Here is a 24,115-nt window from a genome sequence, read left to right as displayed (position 1 = left end):
GGTCTGTGAACCATGAAGAGAGCTGCTGATAGTGGGGAGCAACATTCTGAGACACAGATCACAGATACAGTATTCACAAACCGTGGAATGAAGCAGATGTCCTTGGAAGCAGCATTTGGTGTATCAAATCTTCACATTACAGATGACAGCATGTAAAGTAGAAAAATATATTAGCTCAGTTGTCAGAACCCAAAGTGAACTGGTGCAGTTTGCAGACAGAAAAGCTTTCTGGTTTAGGGAATGACCAAGTCACAATAAATACAAATTTCTGTGCCATCCTTCCTATAATAACTTTCCAGAAACCTGCTTTGTAATCATGACAGCATCAAGTAGAGCAAGGCCCTGAACAGCCTGTGAACAGAGCTGTCAGTCTAAGATATCATCTCAGAAAAATCAGCTGTCAATGGTAGACCACTGTTTATAAAGAGGAAATGCCAGGCTGAGAAAAGGAGCACATAGTTCAAGGTGTTATCAGGGAAAGGAAGAACACAACATCAGAGTTTACCAGCAATAGACTGGAACACCACAAACCATTGAGGATGTTGATCAGCATGGCATAATTTCTTATACTGAACTTCTGTGTAAATGTCGTTCCCAGCAACTCTCTTCAGGACTAGTCCTTCAGAGCAAATATTCCTTTCAGATCCCAACACAGGACAGCATCTCTCTACCTTGCTTATTCTTTTGTATATTTGCTTTGCATGGTGTCAGCTCGATTGTAACTAGTGCAGAAGTAGGGTAGAGGTGATGCATTTCTCCAGGGTTCAGGAAATCCATCTTTGTGGCAGGGTGGAGTCCTGACTGCAATTTGATAGGGCAGTAGCCAGCTGTTCTAGAACAGGCTGGCCAAACCTAGCAAATGTGCCAAAAGCAGACTGATGACCACAGAGCAAACCCTGCAAAACACCATGGCTCCGGTTTGTATGTGCCTTGCCCGTGTGTGCTCATTCATGAAGTGTCTTAAGTGAGCTGAGTACATCACACATGCAAATTGAGTGCCCACTGAAAAGACAGGCAGCAGGAGAGCACTGTAAGCATGTAACTTACTGGAACCCCTTTTGCTTTTTTTTGCTACTGCTGTACTGCAGCACACTTGTTTTTTTTAGCTCCTGAGCATCTGGGTTAATCAGGCTGCCTGACCCTTAGACATTTTTGGCAGCAAAAGCCGTGCATCTGAGAGACATGCCTTGATTTAACACCCTGACACAGCTGGGCTCACTAGGTCTGTGAGCTCTTAGCCCTTGGCTAGCCTCAGATCATACACACAGATACATATGCAGAGATACCCTGTCCAAGAGCAACAACGAGGAACAAGCCTCCCTGGCTCTGGGTCTTCACATCTGTTGCTGTCCTCTTGTCAAACCTGGGCTTTTTGTGATGCAAATTTGTTAGTGTCAGTTCTGTCCTCCCTGGACTATTAGGTTTGTTTATAGCATGCCAGGAATAGGTAGTTAAAACAAAGGTTCAAAATGTAGTCAAGAAAACTCTTTTTTTCTTTTGGTCACCTGTGGAACAAGAGCATTCTTCAAGTTTAGACTCCAGGGCTGGGCATCTTAGGTGGTTTAGTGCCTAAATGAAGGAAGTCAGCATCAGTTTCAAGAAGGGGTTAGCTGTTCAAGAGATAGGAAAGAGCTAATGTTGAAGAAAAAGAAATGGAAACTTAACAGTGGATTGCAATGGAGAAGTGGAGCAAAACCAACACAGACATTCAGAGCAAGAAACTGAGAAAGGCAATAGGGTTTCAGCCAACCCAAAGAGGAAGAAAGTGAAAAGAGATTAATTTGGTTTTAGCAGTGACTACATTCTGGCACTGGAGCTTCCGTCAGGACAGCAGAGAGAACTTGAGGGATGAGCTTGGCATGGTGGGAGATCACTGACCCAGGAGCAGATCTGAGAGTGAGTTCTGTGGAGGTGACAGTTGAATCTGCAGGAATCAAGGTGCAGTGTGAGCAGGCAGAAAAGGAGGAGGACAAGTCTGTAGAGAGAAGAAGATTCTCTAAACATAAATGACACTTTAACATACAAGTGTGACTGTGCCCTGTTTTGGTGGTGGTTGTTGTATCTGCTGGTGTTCTTGACTTTTTCAACCACTAGTCTTACATTCTGTGCATAGAAGGGTGAGCTGAATTTGGCTGTCAGATTTGCTGTGTTACCAAAGTGGACAAGCTAATTATGAGCATGGAATATCTGTGTAAGAAGCATAGAGATCCATCTGGATTCTCAGCTCCCAGAAAGGCTATGCAGTATCATCAGTAAAAGAAACCATGAGTACAGATCCAAAATCCTTGACAATAAACATAAGAAGCAGGCACCTCATTTGATGATAGCATTTCAAATTATGGTTGACTGAAGGAAGGGGTTGTGTTTTGCAAATGTGATGCCTGCATCCCTTTCCCTTACTGTGTGGAGTCTCAATTCATGCCACTAAAACCCACCTGAGATAAAATACAGGAGTCCCTCACTGACCTTTCAGTTGCCAGGAGCACCTGTATTACTGGCAACTTGCCAAGTTTGAAATCTGAAAGCAAAAGTTTTCAGACAAAACTGTACAAACTGCATGGGTGCCTGGGTCTGTTAGTCATCAGAGCATCACATGGGGATTAGAGATTATAGTGCTCTGCTGGGGAAGAGCTCACAGTACCTGTGAAACTCTGCAGAGCTGGATGAGTGAAGAAGGATTCTGGCAGAGAGACAGGAGTGTACACGCAGAGGTCTGTAGTGATCAGAGCAGAATTGGGCAGGAAGGAAGAAAGGCAAGGAGGGAGAAGGGAAAAGAGGACAAAACAGGGAATAGGTGAATTGATTGTACAGGCTTTTAAGGACAGGATAGGTCATTGCAGCTATATAGCTTGACCTGGCTATATGAGTGGACCCATTTTTTTTATGTAGGAGGGCATGGTCTCAGTTTTGTAATGCATATTTATGACAGTTAAAGGAAGTGCAGTAACTCAAATGCTGAGATAAATGCAGGAGGATTTGCATAAAGTATCTGCTTGTAGACTGACACCAGACTACTGAAGTTAAATGCATCCTGTGAGTCTTGGGATTTCAAGACAAGTGAGAAATCTTGCCTAAATGAGCTTCCTCTGCTGATACAAGTTGCAAGCACTTTTGGATATAGCATGTTTTTTCTCACTCTTTGCCTCTTTTTTTTTTCTGGAGTTGCTTAGTTGCCTGTGGTGGCTTTAGGCTGTGCTTTTAAAATTCATTACAGATTTTGAGCAGAAAAATAGAAAAATATAAATAAATCACTATTGGGTGTAAAAAGGAAAACAGAAGATTATTCTAAGTAAATTCATTAGGTAAATATCTAGAATAAGACAGGCTGTACCATAACAATTCTTGCTTCTTTCCTGATCTCTGCTGTTTTGCTTTGCTCAGGAGAGATTAACCTGCTTGTTGGCTGGCCTTGGCTGAAATGGTTTAGTTAAGTCTAACCCACTGCTTTCTCTCTGCTCCTTTTCTCTTTTGGGACAGGGGGGTAGGGAGGGGCAGTGGAACAGGGGGATTTTTGTGTTGTTTGCTAATTGTAAATATCTGTATAGTAAATATCTGTATAATATTGTAAATGCTGTATATTTTGTACCTATTCATTGCATTCCATCGTAGAGTGTAGTTCTTACTTGTAAATGCAGCTTCATTTGCCTCTAACTGAGTTGGTCTGGCAAAGTTAATGCCAGGGGAAGCTTCATCCCACCACATTGCCTTACTTCAGAATCACTGGAATAAACTGACCACAGCATTACTGGTTGTGTTGTGCTTTGGTGATCCAATACCATTTACTGTCTTCTTTATCCTCCATAATTATCTACCGAGGCATGTGGGAAAATTAAGTGTTGTAGGCCCATGGAAGTCTTGCTGGTGACTTGAGAGTTCACCTGTCTCTTTGGAGTCAGTCGCTGGCACTGCCTTTTCCTACTGTGTTCAGGCACAGTTTCATAGCTACAATCACTATGAGATTACATTATGTAAACTAGGAGAATGGTCAAATTTTTTGTTTGAAATGTTTGTTTTCCCTTGGTATCTCCTTTCTTCTCTGTAATTTAATGTTTTTACCTGTTAGGGTGAGCTCCACTGAAAGGCAACTGAGCAGATTGCAGAACAACCTTCACAGTGCTACATCCTGTGAGCCAGGGACAAATTCCACAGGTGAGTGCCAGTGCTAAAGACCAGGAAAGTGCAAGTGGGCATGCTGGGATGCTTTCATCTTTCTCACAAAAATTGGCAGGGAAAAGCTTTCTCAGCAAGAAGAAGAAACACAGCTGCCTACCCTGCATGTAGCAGTTCCTAGGTAACAGTCTGGGTTCAGCTGTGCAGGGAATTTATTCCTCCTGGGATTAAAAAGGCTAAACAGAAGGAAGTGAAGGCTGAATTTCATAGAGCTGGAAGAAGAAGATCCATAAAAATATGGCTGAGGAAAAAACCAACTTGGCTAAAATGGCTCCTCTTTGCTTTAGGCTTTGGCTCAAAGATGCTCTGTTGTTTAAGCTTGGCCTGTAATAAAGGGTCAGGACATTCTTTACATTTTTTCTTCAGTCTTGGAGAAAAAGCTCCTTAGTTCAGAAAGACATGGTTGAGACTTGTGAATCAGCTGCATAGTGAAGTCAGTCATCAGAGGTGAAAGTTCTCAAAGGAAAAAATCAGTGAGATAGTGATAGAGTAAAATCATCATCATTCCCTAGTAGATAACTAATTGAAACAGGTGTATCTGATGTTAAGGTCTCGGTGAATGAGGACCTGATCCATTTTACAAAGGTCTCGGTGAATGAGGACCTGATCCATTTTACATTGGTGCAAACCTATTAGCAGGTAGAATGTAGTCTTGATGAACCTATATTACCCATGACCAATAGTAATTTGTGATGGTGCTGGAATGGACTGTTTCTGACTTTCTGTTTTGCTGTAAAAAGCCCTGAAAACATACCTTGAGTATCACTAATGCAGCTGAAAGAAATCTGTGGAGGGTTGAGCTACCCAATTAATCTCTTGAATATTTAGCTCTGAAACTTAAAGATGACATTGCTATGATTAATGCCAGTGATTATTGCTAGTACAAACATTTAGCTAATGCACTTACTGTGCGGTTCCAAACTACCTCCCACGTTTTACCACCTGCCAAATTTTGTAAGGTGAATAGCCACAGTCAATAAAACCCATCCAACAGCACATTGGAATGTGAGCAGTGTAGGAATAGAATATCATGGGATTATCAAAATAAATAGGATTATGTCAACACTGTAGTTTATGTGTAGTTGAGGCAAAAGTTCTGGTCTACTGTGTAGTTCAAGTTGAGATTTTAGTACAGTATGCAAAGCAAGGTTACACAAACAGGGAAATTGAAAAATGGACCTCTCAATATATTGACCAAACTTACCTAAAGGTGTTTGTGTGCTGAGTTCTGCCTTCTTTTCCACAGTTTTAGCAGCAGTCCTGCAGTTGCCTCCCTGTAATTTTAACATCTGCAAGAAATTCATTGTCCCCTCTGGGTACTGTAGTTATGTGTGCCTGTGGTAACTGCAGGTAGCATTTTTCTATCCTTCCCTGTTTCTGTAAGTATTTATGCAGAGTATGCATGAGGATTATTGATAATATTAATGACTGAAGGTAACAGTCAGAGCTTGAGGAGCAATATAGACTAGGTAACAACTACAAAGTTCCCTGTTCTGGGAACGCTTGTAATGCTGTGAGGACTGAAACTTCAGTTTATACTTTCTTCTGTAAGACTAAGCTAGCTGCACTGTAACTAAACTTACCCTCTTTGAAGCTGAAATGAAGTGCTTAGTCTGCCATTTAGCTGAGATAGAACCCTAGTATGGCCAAGTGGATGCTAGCTGAACCGTGGTGGGTCACTCAAGCCTTCCTTGTCACTAGAAGTGGTGGATAGCTGCAAGAACAGTGCTAAATATTGCAGTGATTGAACTAACTAGAGAAAAATGTTTGTTCTTGGAAACTGGGGAATGATATTTTCTTCAGCTTTGCACCAAGCCACTGGTATGTGTCAGAGGCTGCTGTGCCCAGTCTGTGTGCCTCAAACTACTCTGGTCCTTCCTGCAGGAACAGCTGTTTTTCTTCTCCACTCTCTCCATTGATTGCTTATACGAGGGCCCTGATTTCCCTCATCAGCAGCTTATTTGTGGTTACTGTTTCACATGTATTTAGTATCCTAGATACTGGAAGGGTCGGAGGCACAAGTCATGCAACAGATTACAGAATACATTGCATTTAAAGAGAGAAAACTGTGAAAAGTTGCAAAGGTAAAAGACAAACCAGGCAGAACCTCTGTAGAAACACACACAAGTGTACAAAAATGTCTAAGAAACTTAGAGTCCTTCTCTAACATCCTGTCTGAAGATAACTGTGGGGCTCTGCAGGGAAGAAACATAAAGGTCAGGATTCTGAAACAAGCCACCACTGCAATGAAAGTGTGGCAGCTCATCATCCCCATGACCTTATCCTTGTTTTGTGGTGAGGCAGAAGCTGTGTGTAACGAGAAGGCAGCAATTCTCAAGAGCATCTACAAGCAGGAAGTTTAATCTGCAAGCTATCATTTAGGGGTTGTAGTCTGAACAGAGAGTTTGCTATCAATGTTCCTGAATGTTTAACAGGATTTGTTCTATTGGAGAACCACTAAGAATTACTATCTCTAGGGAACATTCGAAACGCTTCTGACCCGGTTTTTCACTGAAACTGAACAGCCAGCTGTGCTAGTGGGTTGTCAGTCATTCTGAAAATACAGCCATTAGCACACTGGTTGAATTTTTTTAATGTGATTTTTAATCCTGTGTTACTTTGAGGATTCTCAGAACTACTGACTGCTTCCTGCCTCATGGCCTTTAGCAATTCAGTTAGTGAAACGGGGTGATTGTGAACTAAGAGATTAAATATCTTTTCCAAGTCTGCTTCAGAATGTAGCTGAGTAGTAATGTGGGTTGTTCAGTTCCAGGTTGTCTTTCTGAGGCCATGTTTGATATAGTCTGTCTTTTTGGGGTTTAATATATGGGTTTTTTTTTACTGTCTGTATTAACAGTGTAAAATATATGGAGACATTTTGCCATACTTTGCTGGTTTGTTTTGTGTTCCTCTCTTGTGGCTTTAGGTGAAAAGTGCATGAATACTTTTTCTCAAGGAAGTGAAGTTCTAGGTTTGAAAAGGTGTCATTCTTCCACCAGAACGTTGAGCAGCTGGCAAGAAACATCAAGGAAGTTCTGTGGCTACATGTACCTACCTATAGTTAGAAATTTACTATATTTATTGTTCCTCATTTTTGAAAGCACTAACACAAAGCAGGGTTTAGGGAGACTGGAGGATGAAGGGCACTTTCTGAAAATATAGCAGGTCAGTTTAAGAAGGACATTGAGACACTTGAACGTGTCCAGAGAGGGGCAACAAGGCTGGTGAGAGGCCTTGAGCACAAGCCCTACGAGGAGATGCTGAGGGAGCTGGGGTTGTTTAGCCTGGAGGAGGCTCAGGGGAGACCTCATTGCTCTCTACAACTACCTGAAGGGTGGTTGTAGCCAGGAGGGGGTTGGTCTCTTCTCCCAGGCAATCAGCACCAGAACAAGAGGATAGTCTCAAGTTGTGCCAGGGGAAGTTTAGGCTTGAGGTGAGGAGAAAGTTCTTCCCCGAGAGTCATTCACCATTGGAATGCGCTGCCCAGGGAGGTGGTGGAGTCACCATCCCTGGAGGTGTTCAAGAGGGGATTGGATGTGGCACTCAGTGCCATGGTCTAAACATGAGGTCTTGGGTGATAGGTTGGACTTGATGATCTTTGAGGTCTCTTCCAACCTTGGTGATACTGTGAGACAGTCTTTGTTTCTGAACTGGACTCTCATCTGCAAGATCCCAGAGACAGAAATAATCTGACAGTGCAGTTGTGGAGTGGGTGCACAAGGTGATGACTCCAGCTGGTTTGGTTTGTAAAGGTAACAGCAACAAAGAGTGAAATCTGTTGTCTTTGTGCTTCTTTCTTCTGGTTGCTGCTGACTTCTTGAGAGTTTGTGACAGTTCTGTTTCAAAATTTTGAGAAGACAGAAGGCCTCTGGGATTCTGTTTTGCTGTGGCAAAATTATAATGTGCTAATAACCCATATAATTACAAACAAATACGAATCTTGATTAAAACTGGGCAAGGCTGACACTGCTTGGCTCCAGACTTCACACCTTTTCATACTCAGACTGATTGACAGTGATGCACTTTTACTGTGCTAATGTTTCTATTCCTAGTGTCTATGTGGCTTTTTCACTACATGTGCTGGGAGAAGAAAAAAGCAGTGATTAGTTAGTGATTAGGGGGCATAAGTTAGTAGTATGCTGTCTGAGTTGGACAGCAGTGGAGACTGCTAAGTCTCAGATCTCTACCTAGTATGGTTTAAAGCATGAGTCCAAAACTAATTTGTGTTCTAGTTCTCTTGAGAATACTTCATACAGAAAGTGAATGTCAAAATTCAGTCTGAAGGTAGGGAGGAAACTTCTTGGTGGTGTAGACTTGACTTTATTCCCTGTGATCTCCACATCTGTATTTGAGCTTAGTTGCAGCATGATGCACCGTTTACTTGTGATATTCACCTGGCCCCCATGTCTGCATGAGTGTCAAGTCTTGAAGGCATGCAGCTCTCTGAATTAAAGTATAAGGGGTTAAACCTGGATCCTGAGCTGCCAAGACACAAGTTGAAGAATATGAGGATTAATAAACTGGTTTGGATCTAACCCATGTAGAAGGCAGGCTGTTGTTCTTGGTTTTCTAGTGATTTCCTGTGTAGGTTAAGGTGGAGAGCAGCGTCTGAATGCCATCTGAATAAGGTGAATGTGCAAGCAGTGTGGTCCAGTATGGAATAATGAGTGGAGACCTGAAATTGTAGTTAACTTTGGAGGTGCTAAGCTGTGACTGGCTGTTGTCTACCCACTGCTTGAATTAATGTTATCCCTGAAATGAAGGCTCTTTTCTGTAAGCTTAAGGAAAGAAAATAAGAGATTCTTTTAGGAGATCTGCAGTGGTACAACCTTCAAAATTGTTGTGCACCAGCAAAGGGGGGAAAAAAAATAAAGGCAAGTAAAGTAAACTCAACAGGCATTTAAACAAGATCCATGCAATCATTATGTATTGTTTGCCAGACAAAGAAAATGCCTGGGATTTGGAGATTGTTTTGTCAGCCATTCTCACAATTCTTTTGGCACATGAAGGGTGGGAATGGGATGGGATATGTAATGTTGCCACTGTGCATAGCCTGTGTCAGATTTCCAGCCATTTGCTACAGTAGGGTGGAATTTCCAGCTGCCCAACCTTGTCCAGGCTTCTGCCAGGCTCCCAGAAGGCAGTAGATTGTTGAAGACCAATGCATTTATTTTTATGTTGTTACCACATTCCCAAGAGGAACCTTGGCTATGATTTCAGCTGGTCTCACCACACTGTCCAAGTCATTCAACAGGAGCAGCTGGGAAAAAAAATCACTCAGGTTTCTGCACAGCACATTGCTGGTATGCCTCCTCCCTCACACTAATCCTGTTAATTCCAGTCTTCATTTGCCACCCTCCTGGTTCTCTCTTGTTGCTGTGACTGACTGCACAAGTGGTCTTGACTTTGAAAGGTGACCTGCAAACATGCACCTCAAGTAACCTCTACCTTACTGAGGCATAAGATATCTTATGACACAAAAGAACAACTTTTGATGTCATCTTATTACTTATCCTACTCCAGGAGTGGAGTAATGATGAGCTCTTCAATATAAATCCTTCCAGAACCACCTGTCTGGCTGAGAAGTTCTGGGTGGATCACTGAAAGGGAACAACTGTGTGATAGCCAGCACCTTGCAGCAAACTTTTCCAGTGCAGCCTCTTACCCTGCATACAGCTTTTCATAGTACCATAGTATCAGTCAGGGTTGGAAGGGACCACTAGGATCATCTAGTTCCAAGCCCCCTGCCATGGGCAGGGACACCCCACACTAGATCAGGCTGGCCAGAGCCTCATCCAGCCTGGTCTTAAACACCTCCAGGGATGGCACCCCAACCACCTCCCTGGACAGCCCATTCCAGGGCTTCACCACTCTCATGGTGAAGAACTTCCTCCTCACGTCCAGCCTGAATCTCCCCACCTCCAGCTTCATTCCATTCCCCCTCCTCCTATCACTACCTGATATCCTGAGAAGTCCCTCCCCAGCCTTCTTGTAGGCCCCCTTCAAATACTGGAAGGCCACAATTAGGTCACCTCGGTCAGCTGCAGTAATAACTTTGTCAGCATCTCTCTGTGGTGCTGCCTTTGTGCAGAGAAAGGCTTACTACAAAACTGAATCAGTCCAGCCTATTGTATTTTGGAGAGAGTGGAGCTTGAGGTGAATCCTACTGTTGTGCCCCCCTTTTGGGGAGGACAAAGAATCAGTTGCGATGGAGGATATTTGGTTTCACATTCCTGGAATTATCTTCCTAAAGCCATTGTTCTTTCATGCATCATAAAAACATTCTGGATCTTCTCTCTCCCCTGCTGACTTCCACAAACAGAAAGGGGGAAAAGGTAATTTCTCTCCCTGCTACAGGTGTTTTATCTGTCCCAGCTTGTAGTACTAGATGCACCAGAAGGGAAAGGGGAAGGGTTAAGCAAGCCCTTCCTCCTGCCTCATTTCTTTATACTCTTTGAAGGAGCAATGCACCATTACCCTATGAGTAGCAATGAGAAAATACAGATGTTTCTGGCCATTACCTTTAAATTACCAACAGGGCATGACTATGCTGGAGTTTATCCAGTTACCAGAAAACTCATGAAGTCCCAGCAGTGCTTAAGCTCTACCAAAAGCAGCATTTCAAGCCTTTCTCAAGTAGGTGTTAAAAGGGTAATGTCCAATTCAGCCATTACCTCTCAGCTAGAGCTGGAGGCCAGTGTTCACTGCTAATGATCAGAAATTACATGTATTCCTTAACTTGTAAGGGGAGCAGCCTGCCCCTCACACCTTTAGTCAACCTTTTGCCTTTTTTATGTAAAGCAAAGGAGCTTTTTCCTGTTACTAGTGTTGTCATGCCACTGAAGGGACATTCCACATCTCAGGACCTCTGGGAAAGCAGGAAAACAAGTAAAGGACAGTCTCTAGAAATTGGCTTCTCTGTTTGAGAACTGCAACCCAGCTTGAATTTTATGAGCCTTCACTTCTGATAGCCTCAAAGAAAACTCCAAAGCAGAATAAGTAATTGACTTGAGGCAGCTGGCATGAGTGGCAGCTGAACATTGCTTGCTCTCAGTAGTTAGGTGGTGGCAAGCTGCCTGTATTTCCTGGCTGTGTTGGGAATGTAATTCAAGATCAGGTGTGCAAAGACTGGGGGGAGGTTATAGAATATCTTGGCTACTTCTGTCTCACATCTGGCCCTTTGGCGTTGTTACCTGTGGAGAGGATGACTTTGCCCATCCAAATTGGATTTGGTTTTAATCTGGCATTATTCTATTGAGACTAAAAATAGAAGCCAAAATATGTATGAGCAGGGTAAAAGGAGCATCTGAAGTTTGTGAAATGAAAGGTGGGGAAGAGCCAGAGAAGAAAGAGCCACAACAAACTGGGGAGCAGGGAGCTAAATAAGAGAAATTTGAATGAAAGCTGTCAAGTACAAATGAGCATTAGCAGTCAGGATGAGAAGCCCACCCAGTGTCTGCTCTGTAAAATGGGGAGCAGGAAGGCTCATGCTGGCTTCCACTGTCTCTGCTTGTTAATAAGGCTGCCCTTCACTCTTTTCATGCAGGGAGACTTCACTTGAATACAGTTGTGTGTACAGTTTGTTCACACACCCCTCCTCCCTGAGTTCATGACTCCAAACTGCTTCTTTCCTTTGCCTGTCTGGTCCAGCAGGCCAACTTGAAATTGTGCCCAAAAGGAGGGGGGAGGAAAGTTAGCCTTCTGTTTTCAGCTGTCCTGGCTTGCTAGTGTCAGTCACCCATGGATATAAATATGCCCCCATCTATTTATTGTCTTTCTTAGTTACACTGTTCATTATCAAGAGGATCCTGGCCATCACTCTAGGATTACAATTTCTAGGATTATCAGATCTTTTCAAGGAGAAAGGGGGGTTCTGCTTTCAACACCAGATTGAGGAAGTTTCAGCATGCTTCTGCCACAGGTTTGCTGTGCATGATGAAGCAGCCCAAACTGGGTCTAAAAGATCTCTTTGTAGGCATGGGTCCCTGACCCAGTATTGTCATTCAGCCTAGTGCTCTGCTCTGTCTCAATCCTGCAGTTTGGGAGCAGGGTAGATTAGGTACTGGTGTCTGACCAAGGCTGTGTGCATCAGTGCTGAGAGTCTGTGTGGCACTTAACACCAGGAAGAATCAGTGTTGGCTGCTGGAAGGAATGAGGGATTTTTCTGTCTCCACTACTCAACCAGAAACTCAACCAATTCAACCAGAAGGAGGTGGATTGTTCACCAGCAGTTCTGAGATTATAAAACTTCATGGAATTCTATGCATTAGTATTCATGAAGTATTAATGCACTTGTCATAGGAACCTACATATTTACTTGAAGGCATAGGAATGCCCTTCTCTGTCCTCAAGGCAGCTATACAAGAAGAACTCAGTGAAGTGATTTTGATTCAGTTTGAGAAGACAAATGGTAATGTCCCTTTCTGTAGGGAAAGGAAGACTCAAGTCTCCTCAAAACAGGAAGATGCCTTTCTTTCCTTAATTTCAGCACGTTGCTCAGGGATCTGGTCTGGTATCCTGTCTTTATGCACATGGTTGACACTTCGGTTCCTCGTTTAGGTGCCAATCTTTCTGTGCAGTGACATAGCTGGCAATCTTGCTTTCTAAACATCTTTCCAGATCCTCTGATGTTTGGCTCTGTGCTGGGTATTGAAGGGTAGTGTATTTGGTTTTTTAAATGGAGAGATTATGTTAACACACAGCTCTTAACAAACATCACTCACATTTAGGAGCAAGCTGATGTGCTAAATACACAGGACAAGTTTTACCTGCTGCAATAGCTGTGAAATGCGAACTCTCCAAAATAAACTTGATGCATTTTCAAATGGTTTAGATTTTTCCTTTTAAAAGGCTAATGATTTGTAAGTAAAAGAAGTAAAGATGACATTGATTTTTTTTTTTTGCCCCTCCACAACATGTCTAAGGAGGATAATGTTCCATTATGTGGAATTAAAACCTTTCTCTATATTAATGGGAATACAATTATTTTTCCTTATCCCCATTTAATTTCTTTTAAAGATCAGCCTTTTCACACCCCCGTCTCTCCTGCACCAAGGTCCTCAGCATCTTTTGGAGTGGGGAAGCAGAATCCCATGCAAGCAAATGAGCAAAAGACACAGAAAGAAACAAAGAGTGCTGATATGGGAGAAGGATTTAGAGCTACTGGAAGAGCATATGAAGAGATGAGTCAGATGGGTGTAAGGCAGAGTGAAGAAGGTATTATGGCACTTGAGCAGAATACCAAGAGTACCTTTTCACACACTGCTTTATTAAGTTTTGTCATGCTAGCCTGTGACCTCATTTGTTACTGTAGACAGAGGTTATGTGGTAGGGAGATCTGAATTTCTGGTGATAAGGTTGAGAATTGCAGAACAGTGCAACAGTTTTTCCCTCAAAGCAGTCCCCCATGATTACCAAAAATCTTTGCTTTGTGTTTTTTTTCAGCCTCTCCTCAAAGAGAAGGAGTAACACTGAACACCAGATGAGGAATCTGGGGTGTTGCTTCAAGTATGGGGCAAAGGAAAAAGCAGCAGTGACTTCATACTACCACACTCCTATAACACCCAGGAAAGAGTGAAGAGGAGGCCCCTGTGAGAGAAGAACCCTCTGAGGAGAGTACCTGAACGTCTGTGAGAGCTGGTGATGGGTGAATGACTGCCTCTCAGAGCTTCTGCTTCTGAGTCCTGGGATCCCTACCTTCCACTAACTGTGAGATCTTTCATAAGACAGAGGTCTTCCAGCTCATTCTTCCAAAGGTCTAAGTTTGGACATACAGTTCTCATTTGCTCAACCATTTCAGTGTGTCCTAGTCTGGTAACAGCCAGGATTCTCTGCTGTCATCACATGGCAACCATCAGCAGAGAAAAATCTTAGAACATATGACTGTAGACATCTGTGTTGGTTGCCATCTTGAATTTTGGCACAGAGACACACAGATGATTGGTCTGAATAAAGTAATTTCATTTGTTTGGTTATAATTTCAGTTATTAATTCACACCCCCAAAATATTTACTGTCATTATACTGGACAGGTTTTTAATCTGTCCTTGTTTCATTGTTGGATGCCTATGTTCTGTGTGGCTTATTTTTTGTGTTTTGATCTCTGTTTGTTTAGGCTTTATAAACTTTTTTAATTGACTGATGTTTTCAGCCCCAAGCTTGAACTCTAAGGCCCAGATGGCTCCCATCAATTGCAGTAGTGGTTTGGTGAAGCACTCCAGTTAAAATTTGCCTAATGCTATGAAAATTAATTTGCCTGTGGTACAAAACAACATCAGCAGCTGGAAAATGTATTGGGGAGAAGATCCACCCATCCTTAAAATGAACAGGAAGCAGCTTCAGCTCTGGCTCTTTGTTGGTACCAGCTTAAAGGAAAACTTAGTCTTTTGCAACTTCTGTCTTGTCAAACGGCAAGTACTGCAATTGTCATTCTCAAAGGGTCCTATTGTTTGTACCAGAGCCCTCACAGTTTGGAGTCTAATAGCTTAGTTTATCTATTTTCTTGTTCCACAGCTCCCCTGTTATTTCTAGCTCCTATAGTCAGTGCTGAGATCATTCTCAAGTGTTGGCAAGTAGTTAACGATCAACCCAAATGGCTGACAGAAGAAACAGTGTCAGAGAAAGTCTTTTCTCTTGCAGTTACTGTGTTCATGTTCACTCTTGGATTTTCTGTCATTTAAGACCAGAATAATTGTGAGAAGATGAAATGATTGTGTTCATACCCCAGTCATTTTGCTTCCACTTGCTCCAGGCATGAATTCATAGGACAGAACATGCATTTTTCTACTTCTGTTCCACTCAGGCATTTGACAGACACTAAATACTTCATCTGTCTAAAATGCAGCTCTGTGAGGTGGCTGCTGCTTTGCTTACTTCATTGGCTTGTCTTTTATTTCCTGGACAGTCATAATCCTGGTTGCTTTCTCTGCATTTTTTTCAGCTGTGCTCTTCAAGAATCTCCACAGCATTTGTCTGCTGCCTGTGCTGCCATCACATATCATCTGTGACCTGGAGATTTGTAAAGTCTCTCTGAAGTTCCTTTAAGATCATGTCCCTTCTGTCCGTAATCACTGAGTTCCACCAATGGGTCTCCAAGATAGATGTGGCTACTGGTGCATCAAGCTGTAGGCTCGTGATCAGTGAAAATTTACTTGCAGAAGTTGTTACTTCAAACTTCTGCACATCCTCAGCAGCTGTGGGCTTCAAGACCTTGGGTCTACCTTCTCATGGTCTGCTCTGCTGTGGTGTGATAATGGCTGTAGCCTCCAACTCTGTCAGAGGGGCTATTTGCCTGTAAGATTTAGTTTCAGTAAATGACAGATTCCATTCCTTTCTTCTTCCCAGGGGATCTGGGTTATCCTTATTCCACTGGGTTGCATGTGCAGGATCAAGCAGCTATATATCCTTGTGGAACTCTCATCTCTTTGCCTTCTCTAGTTTCTAGTTCAGGTTGTCACAGCCACCACTGAAAACAGAGAGACTTGGCAGACAGAGATTTAAATGCACATTTATCCCAGGAGAGGTGATTGTTTTCAGAGGATCACTGACAGAAACATCTTGTACATCTTTGTCTGGCAAATTACCAATTAGTGCTGGCTTATTATGAACACAGGCTAATTGTTCTATCAGCTTTGCCAGTCTCCCACCCACTCAGTTTGGATAATGATTTGTACTTGGTTATAACCAGCATGTTTCCTTAACTTCTTTGCATTGCATGTTAGGTGTAGCCAACAGGGCATCTGTAATTGTGATGACTTAGTAGCAGTGTATCAGACATCTGGTCTCCGAGATCTTGTTTAAATAGTCACAAAAATGCATGTCTGAGACCCTCACTTCAAAGGGATCCATTTTGTCAGCTCCAGGAGCAGTGAAGTCTTGAATCTGTTGCCCCTAGAAAATTTTTTGTTTGCATTCAACAAATAAAAAGCCTCCAGGTTTCAAGACTGGTCCTTTACTTCAGGCCAAGCACCTAGACCCTGAACTCCTGTTCAGCCTCAGGATATGTTAGAGCAGCCAGAGCATGGAAGGAAATAGCAATATTCCTTTGCCTTGGGCATCTGCTGATCCCAGCTCTGAGCACAGAGTTACCTTGGGAGCATGTGCAATAAAGAATCCAGAACAAATCCTGAGATTCCAGTCCTTTATTTTTACCATCTCCCCGTATTCCTCAGCCTGGAGTCCATGCATGCCTTTGTGTGTGTACTCAAGGATAACATCTGCATTTTGTCTCTTTGCAGCTCTGTCACCTCCATGTTTGTTCTTTTTCCAAAGGTGCTTCAGTTAACAGATTTGGTGGGGAGGCAGAGAACTCTTTCGCACACATCTTGGAGAGAAGGCAATCTACAGGAAGTGTTTTCTAGTACGAGAGAGGAAAGGACAATAGCAAACCATTTTGAATGTGTAGCAGTTGCATGAGGGGAGTACAATTATGTATGAGCTCTCAAGTGAGGATTACTTTGTCTCTGCTTTTTATGACATTTACTTCCCTGTATTCATCAGGGAGTTTCATCTGAAGTGCCTTTGTGTACTGTGAGAAAAGAAAATCACCAACAGGAAGTCCCAAGAGGCATTCAGCATCTACTTCACTTGTGAGACTGGGCAATGTGAACAAGGGATCCTCCTGACTTGCACTCAGTACAGAAAGTTCACTTTTATGTGGTTCATGCTGGCCTTTAAAACAGCCTCATAAATTGTGTGAGTGCCATCAGTGGGAAATCGTATCTAGACAGACCATTTAGTGCTAATGAGACACAGTGAAAGTTCCGTATTTAAGATGGGATATGCTTTTGGACAGTCATGGTTGGTTGGAAGTGCTCCTTGTGGTGATGCCTGGAAGGTTGACATACTAAGTGGTTCCACACTGGGTCTGGAGGTTTTGGTATCAAGACCTTTGTATAATAGCAGGAATCTCAGTGTTGTGCCTTTTCCTCATGCCAGAGTAGGGATAGTGTCCATCTGTGTGTAGCTGAATGGCTGGCAGTGCTGGACCATTCCTCTCCTTTACCTGTGAAGAACATTGTTGACTTATAGATGAGTTTGTAGAACAGAATGGATTAGTTTGCATTCTTTTAAGTCTCTACTTTATACTCATACAACAGTTCCAGTAATTTTGGACTATTTGCTGGAAACAAAAGTAGTCTGGCTCCTGACTTACTTTTGTTAAGGTTTGCTTGATCAAACTGGCAAGGACTTCTTTCCTCATTTTTTGCTGCTCATGATAACCCTGGGCTCACTGTTTGAATCTGGATGGGTTATTTGCTGCTGTTAAAAATGCTGGATTTGTTTTGGTTGCAGTAGTAACTGGCTGATTCTTGTGGGTCTGTTATGGGTTTCTTCCAAAAGTAGCTTCTGAGCTTTACTTAAACCTAGGACTTGACCTCCATTTCTTCTTTCTTGAGCCTCATGTTTCTAGAGCTAAGATGTCCTTAGTTATGCTAAACATCAGGAGGACCTCATTTTATCTTTATAGAATCAGGTCAGCCAAACAGTCCTTGAGTCTGGTTATGCCAAGAGCACAAAACATTCATAGTTCTCTTCATCCAGAAAGTGGTTAATTGGAAGAGAGATGAGTGTAAGGGGAAAAAGTGAAAAAAGAGTAATTGTTCACAGTTGTGCCAGCTAGAAGTAGGAGCACAAACTGAAACTAACAGACATCACAATCAAAGACTAAAAAAAGAAGTGTGTGCACTTTTTCTCTCCATACAGTATGTGACTGACCTATGGAGCAAAAAAAAAGTGTAGGTGGTTTGATGAGCAGACAGAGCCATAAAAAAGTAATCTATTAGGAGATAGTAAAAACATAATAATATTAAGCAAGCAAGAACTTTCAAAGAGTTTTCATGTGACTTCTGGAGAAGAAGCATCACAATGGGCTATTTCAATTTTTAGCTTGTCTGTCAAGCATGTGCTCTGGACCAGTCAGAAACAAGAGGCGGTCTGGATGGTTTTGTGTGCTGACTTTGGATGTTTTGACAGTTGCAGTACAGCCTGCTAGAACAGCCAAGGCAAAGCTGTCTTCCGTGACAGCAGCATGTCTCGCCCACAGGATTCACACTGTGCTCTTGGGTTCTCTGAAGTCTCCATGGCTGACAACTGCCAAGTTGTCACATGCAGCTTGTCTACACCTTCACCTGCGGGGGCACTGTATGTTACAGAGGCTTTCAGAATGATGAAGCTTTTACAAGAGCGCATGGATACAAAGCTTCACCTTGAGACGGTTGTGGTTTGGGGGACAGTAGGTTGCGGTATGGAAGTCACCCATAATGCAATGTTTGGAAATGATTAATTGCTTAAATATGGTGGGGGGAGGGGAAATACCCTCACTTCTTGCCATCTTTGTCTTCCAAGGTGCTTCCAAGGGTAGAGCACCTTCAGGATCAATGAACCACAGCACATCTTAAAGAACTACAGTACCTGGTAACTGCCTCCCCACCAATTTTAGAACTCTACTCTGCTTTTCCAAAGAATTAGACTGAGCTTCCCTGTTGCCTTAGAAATGAGTAGTTAGGAAACACAAACTGATCATCTCCAAAGCTTTTGGATTGTGAGTTTTTGAAAGAGCCTCTCCATGCAATTTTAACACAGTTTTAACACTTGGCTGAGCTGAAAGTGACAACCAAGATAGCAAGCCTGCCCGGAGGAGTCTGCTCTGTCTGTTACCTTACCAAAAGCAGATTTTACTGGCCCTCATTGAAAAAGAGTTTTCATTGCTGTTTCTAATTTAAAGGAAAGAATCACTGGTCACTGTGGAGACCCTGGTGTGAAGCCTTCGGGAATGATCTTTAGTGAATGATAATGGTGCCCTAAGGAAAGGGGGATACTTAACTACTTCCGTATGAGCCCACCCACACCTCCACATGATGAACTTGAGCAATCTTGTATTCTTTAGAAAGGAGTGGCTTCCTTATCTGACTATTTGCCTTTAAAACAAAAAATAATTCAGAATGTGGGGTCTGTTAAAAAAATGTATCTTTTATAACCAGAATTCTTATCATTTGAGGCAGGTGGAAGAGGTGCTCTAAAAGCAACTTCATCATTGCTTTTGGCCTTTTGCCTACTGGTTCTCTGGGCTGTGCAAAAGACAGCCATCCTGGATCATTAGTTTAATTTGATGTCCCTGCAAGAGTGTTTTAGACAATTTCATTTTGCCATAGTTTACAGCAGTGGTGAAGTGTAGTCTCCTTCCCCTAGGCTAAGCCTAGGCAAGTTAACTCTACTCAGTGTAGTTATGTTCAGGAATCATAAAATCTTCTTAAAACAAAAAATACTTAAAAACCCCAACAAAGAAACAAACCCCAAAAGAACAAACAAACACCCCCAAACAAATGAACAAACAAAACAGATGTTTTGGGATTATTGATCTAATGCCTGTGTCTTGGGTACTACTGTGTCAAAAGTCAGAAAGGCATCTTTGAAAAGCTCCTCTACTGCCAAGTCCAAATGTTTGACTGTCTTCACTCCCTCATTCTACTATAAAACTGGGGGGTTTTATGACTTTGGGGAAGAAAGAGGACAAGGGATTTTTCTCCACTGTTTCCAGTAATTACTATATAGGACTCACATCTTGGTTTTCAAGTGATTTCTTTTTTTTCTCCTTACTTATATGACATTCTGAGAAAGTCATGCTGTGTCAGATGTCTTTAATACATCTGGGATGTCTGTGCCATTCTTCAAGGTGTGCAGTTGGAGAGCTGTGAATCCTCTGAGAGGGCAAATGAAGTTGTAGGCATCCCACTCAGTGCTGCTTGTGCTTCCACTTGCATGATGCTTCTTCCATTCAAAGTGGGGTTGTCTTCCCTCCTAAAAGTGTGTTTTCTCCAGCACTTCTAATTCCAGAAATTCAATGTGGAATACGTTTTGTCTCTGATATTAGCTAGGAATTTGTTTTCTTACCTACAGACCTACAAACCATCTCTATGTGTCTACTGAAAATGCCTCATGAAAAAATATAAGAATAAAATTGGTGGCTCCTCCTGCCAAATGGTGCCTCTATAAGTTTCTTAGGTCTTTTGAGTGATGTCTGGGCTGAGGGCAAATAAAAGTGATAAAAAGGAAAGGCAATTTAAAATGTGTAGTCAGCACGCTTTGACTGCTCCCACAGCATACTGCCCTGAGATTTTTATCGCCATCTCCTTTATTTTGTTTCTCTTTGTTGTTTGTTTCCAGTTCTTCAGATTAGCACAACAAAGCATGCAGCACAGCAGTATCCAAATGAGGCCTTCAGACCCTATAGTTAGAGATTTCTGTAGCAAGTGTCCTTTGAGGGGGGCAGATGTCAAAGTATGTCACACAAGGCAGCTTGTGGCAAGCCGGACGTCTTCTAGAGACTTTTGTTATGAGTCGGACTGTCTGCTGCTGCCTTCCTTCACAAGTGGAGCTTTTATACGTCCTTGAAAAGCAGTGGATCTCACAAGCATCTCATCTACCTGAAAGATGACTACAGCGCTTCAAAAGACCAGGAATTTTTGTTTCAAGAAAGGACTAGAACGTGGTTACCAAGACCTTCCCCAGTCATTATGCACTGTGCATTGCACAAATCCTGTAAGATTTGCCCCTGGCTGCACAGCAAATCTTTGTTTTGTCTGTTTCCTGAAGAGGATAATCACAGCAGGAGGAAAAAAAGAGATCCTTCCCTAAGAGTGTCAGGAAATCTCTGCTTTGATATGACCCAGCTGGCTTTTTTCATCAAGTAATGTACATGCACTGGCTGTGATATGTTATTCTAGTGCCTCACATTGATTTCTGTATGTGATGAATGAGTGTCTGTAAACAGCTAGTGAGAAATTTCTGAGTGTTGGCAGAGCAGGGAAGGAAGTCACCTTTGCTTCCTGCAACATGTGTAACCTCCACATCTAGCTATTTCTTGCATCGGCCCCTGGGGACAGCAGGGAGGTATCATTTTGCCCAGTCAGCTACGTGGAATAAGAGATGAAGACCACTGTCCTCCTGAAAGGGGGAGAAACAAACCTTTGTCTTCAGAGGATACCACTTGAAAGATTGTTATTCCTGAGTATAATTCAGTGGTGCCAGCATACACCCTACAGAGTTTTGCCTGAAAGCTGTTCACTACATCTGCAGGATGTGGGAAACCAATAATGTGTGAGATTTCTTTGCCACAAACCACAGCCTTAAAGAAACCTCTGTTCTGTACCAGATATAAAGGTCCTTATCCCTAAGTGTATTTTCCATGAAATCATAGCCTGGTACTGGCAGAGGCCCAGCTGCTTGGTTGAGTGACTCTCGGCCATCTTCCCTGTGCAACCTAGGCCTAGATAAGGATGTTCTAAAAGCAGCTGAGTAACTGAAGTCTGTAATCTTTGAAATTAGTCCTTCCTGGAAACATGTGATGACATCCAAAGTACTGTGCCATGTTCCTTCTGAAATGATGGGCACATGTGGCATCTCAAAGGCGTTGCTGTCATTCAGAGAAGTGAGAGAACGGCAATGGCTTGCCGTGTTTCTTGTTGATGTTTCTGCATCATTTCTAAGACGATCTCTTTCCCAGTCAGTAATACTGCCTCATACCTTCCGTTGGCTTGTTGCATGACAAAGGACTTTGCATTTGTACAGGGCCTCTGAAGCATCTCTTCAAGACAGGACAAAAGACCCTGAGCTTAGTTGCTTCCATCTGTCACTTCTGGAGCTGCATCAAAAATGAACCATGGCTCAAAATTACTTCCCTGTATACCAAAGAAAACCTTGATAAAGCAGGTACCTGAAAGCCCAGGTGTTCTTTTACTAAGCATCCTAGTATCCATGTTAGTTACTAATTTTATACAGCTTTTGACCAATACATTCTAGTGAATCTGAATGTAAAAAAAATAGTAATAAATTATGAGATGTTATTTTTTAAGGGATTAGGAGGCACGTTTCCTTCTTGCACTCTATCCAAATTGCTGCTGTTACTCTAAACCACAATTCATGTGGGCTGTAGGCAGCCTATATCACCATCTATCATCTTGCACTACTGTAACTCAGTGTAATTTTGCAGATGTGTAGAAGTTAGTTGGTTCTACACACTGAAAATTATTTTCTTGCTGGATTTTGCTGCATTTCAATCACCTAAGATAACCTGGTACTTGGGAGTTGATGTTTTGTGTGCCACTAGAAGCATTTGTAATGAGGAAGAAACCTTTCCTGCAGTGTATCTGGCCTTAGAGCTGCATCCTGTTCATCTTGTGGTACTGAACCTACCCTGCCTTGGGCCCTGGACCATACTGAAGATGTCTACCTCATAAGACAGCACAGTGGATTCTTTCCTGTCATGGTACGGCATTAGCCATTTGCAAAGCAGTCTGAGCCTGGAGACCTGTGCTTCTGCTGTGATGACAACACTTAGTCATAGGTAAGGGAAGCTTCAGAGCAGTTTAGAAAGGTAAGCAAAGGATGTGTGAACTGACTGATAGTTGACAGCTGCAACAAAGAGACATGAGACATCACAGGACAGAGTGGAACAGAGCTATCATATTACCAGAGGGATGGACAGGTACGTTTGTATCTTTTATTACTTTGGGACCTGGTGTTTACTCCATCTTGTTTGTCAAATGTACTGATGTCTGTTGGTTATGGAACAGTGAAGCACAAAGCAGCACATCCCAGTTCACACAGTGGACAAGAGGATGTGCTACTGCTTTTTTTGTAAGTGCAACGTGGTAGCTAGAGACCATCCCACCCAAAGACCAGGGAACACTGCTTTAGCCTGCAAAGCCTTTTCTCTGCTGAAATATCTGTGCGCATTCCTGAAACACTCTTTCTTGTAGAGGCCTACAATGCACTACAGCCTGAAAAACAAAAGATGTTGAGGTTCAGGGCTAGGCCTCTTGCATGCTGTAATAGAGTATGCCCCAGAAAAGCAGAGATTACACAGATGGTCATTTGATCATCTGGGTAGGATCTGCCTTGTGGCAGTGCAGAATGTTTTTGGGTTTGTTTGGTTTCTTTTTTTTGCTCTTTCTACCCATTGATCTTTGTTAGACAGAAAGTGTGCTGGGATTGTTTTCATCAGCTTTTGTTTGCTTCTTCGAACAACAAAAGGGAACTGTGGGGAGCTGTATTCAGTGCTGGCAGTGAAGATCCCACTTTTTCATTCCCATTGTCTTCCTCAATTTGCCAGCTAGTAACAGGGCAAACAGAGAACTTCCCTCTGCCTTCTCACACAAGTGTCCTGAAACGTTTTGGTAAGCCTGCACTCAGGAGTGTATTCAAGTCTATAATTAACCCAGCATAGACAGTATAATTTGCTGCTGAATTGTAGCTAAAACACCTCTAGAAAAGCTATTTTAATTGAAGAAAATTAATTCAGATCCTGTCTTACAAATCTAACTCTCTAATGTTGCTAGGGAAACAGTCAGCTCAACAGAGAAGCAGGAACTGAAATGTGCCTGTTTGACTTCAAGGATTACTGTACCCATGAGATTAACTGTGTTCCTACTGGTTGAACATCCCAAGACTCTTCTCTCCTGATATTCTATTGCTATTTTGCCTCCTTTCCAAGAAGACAAATGACTTGGTGCTTCTGACACCCCTTCCTGCCAGCGAGGAGCTGCAGTGACCAAGGGCTAGTTAGACAGACCCATTTCAAGGGGCTTGCCAGAGTTAATCTGTGGGTGGTTCTGACAGTGCTCCAAGTGCCACGTAGCTGTGCAAGTGGTCTAGCTCAGTTCTTTGCTGCTCCCCCTCTTTAGGTTTTTGGTTGGGTTTCTTCCCCCTTTACTTGTGAGGAAGCCCTTCAATTGGATGGGCAGCAGAGCCAGCCCAAGGCTCAGTTGGAACAATGACCAAAGAACAGACTGTAGCTCGTAACCCAAACCCTCCCCGAGAGGCTGCTGCTAGAAGGAGATTAGAGAGAGTTCCTCTGCCAATTGGCATCTGGATTTCCCCATCCTCCCCCATAGCAGCCACTAAACTTCTGGTCTATCAGCATGGTAGTGTAGTTTTCAAGCATTGGT

General features: G+C 42.7%; 1 protein-coding gene across 1 annotated transcript in view; it reads left to right on the top strand.

The window, feature by feature from the left end:
- The window catches only part of TTLL5 (tubulin tyrosine ligase like 5), a 126,804-nt gene extending 113,037 nt beyond the window's left edge, over positions 1–13,767 (top strand). Inside the window, exons 33-34 of the mRNA XM_054162016.1 lie at positions 4,064–4,149; positions 13,615–13,767. Of these exons, the coding sequence (XP_054017991.1) occupies positions 4,064–4,149; positions 13,615–13,655 (127 nt within the window). The 3' untranslated portion in view covers positions 13,656–13,767. The remainder of the gene's footprint in view (positions 1–4,063; positions 4,150–13,614) is intronic.
- The last annotated feature ends 10,348 nt before the right edge of the window (positions 13,768–24,115 follow it).

The sequence above is a fragment of the Dryobates pubescens genome, chromosome 5 (assembly GCF_014839835.1).
Source record: "Dryobates pubescens isolate bDryPub1 chromosome 5, bDryPub1.pri, whole genome shotgun sequence".
Classification (NCBI taxonomy): Eukaryota; Metazoa; Chordata; class Aves; order Piciformes; family Picidae; genus Dryobates; species Dryobates pubescens.
This window is presented reverse-complemented; position numbering and strand designations above follow the sequence as displayed.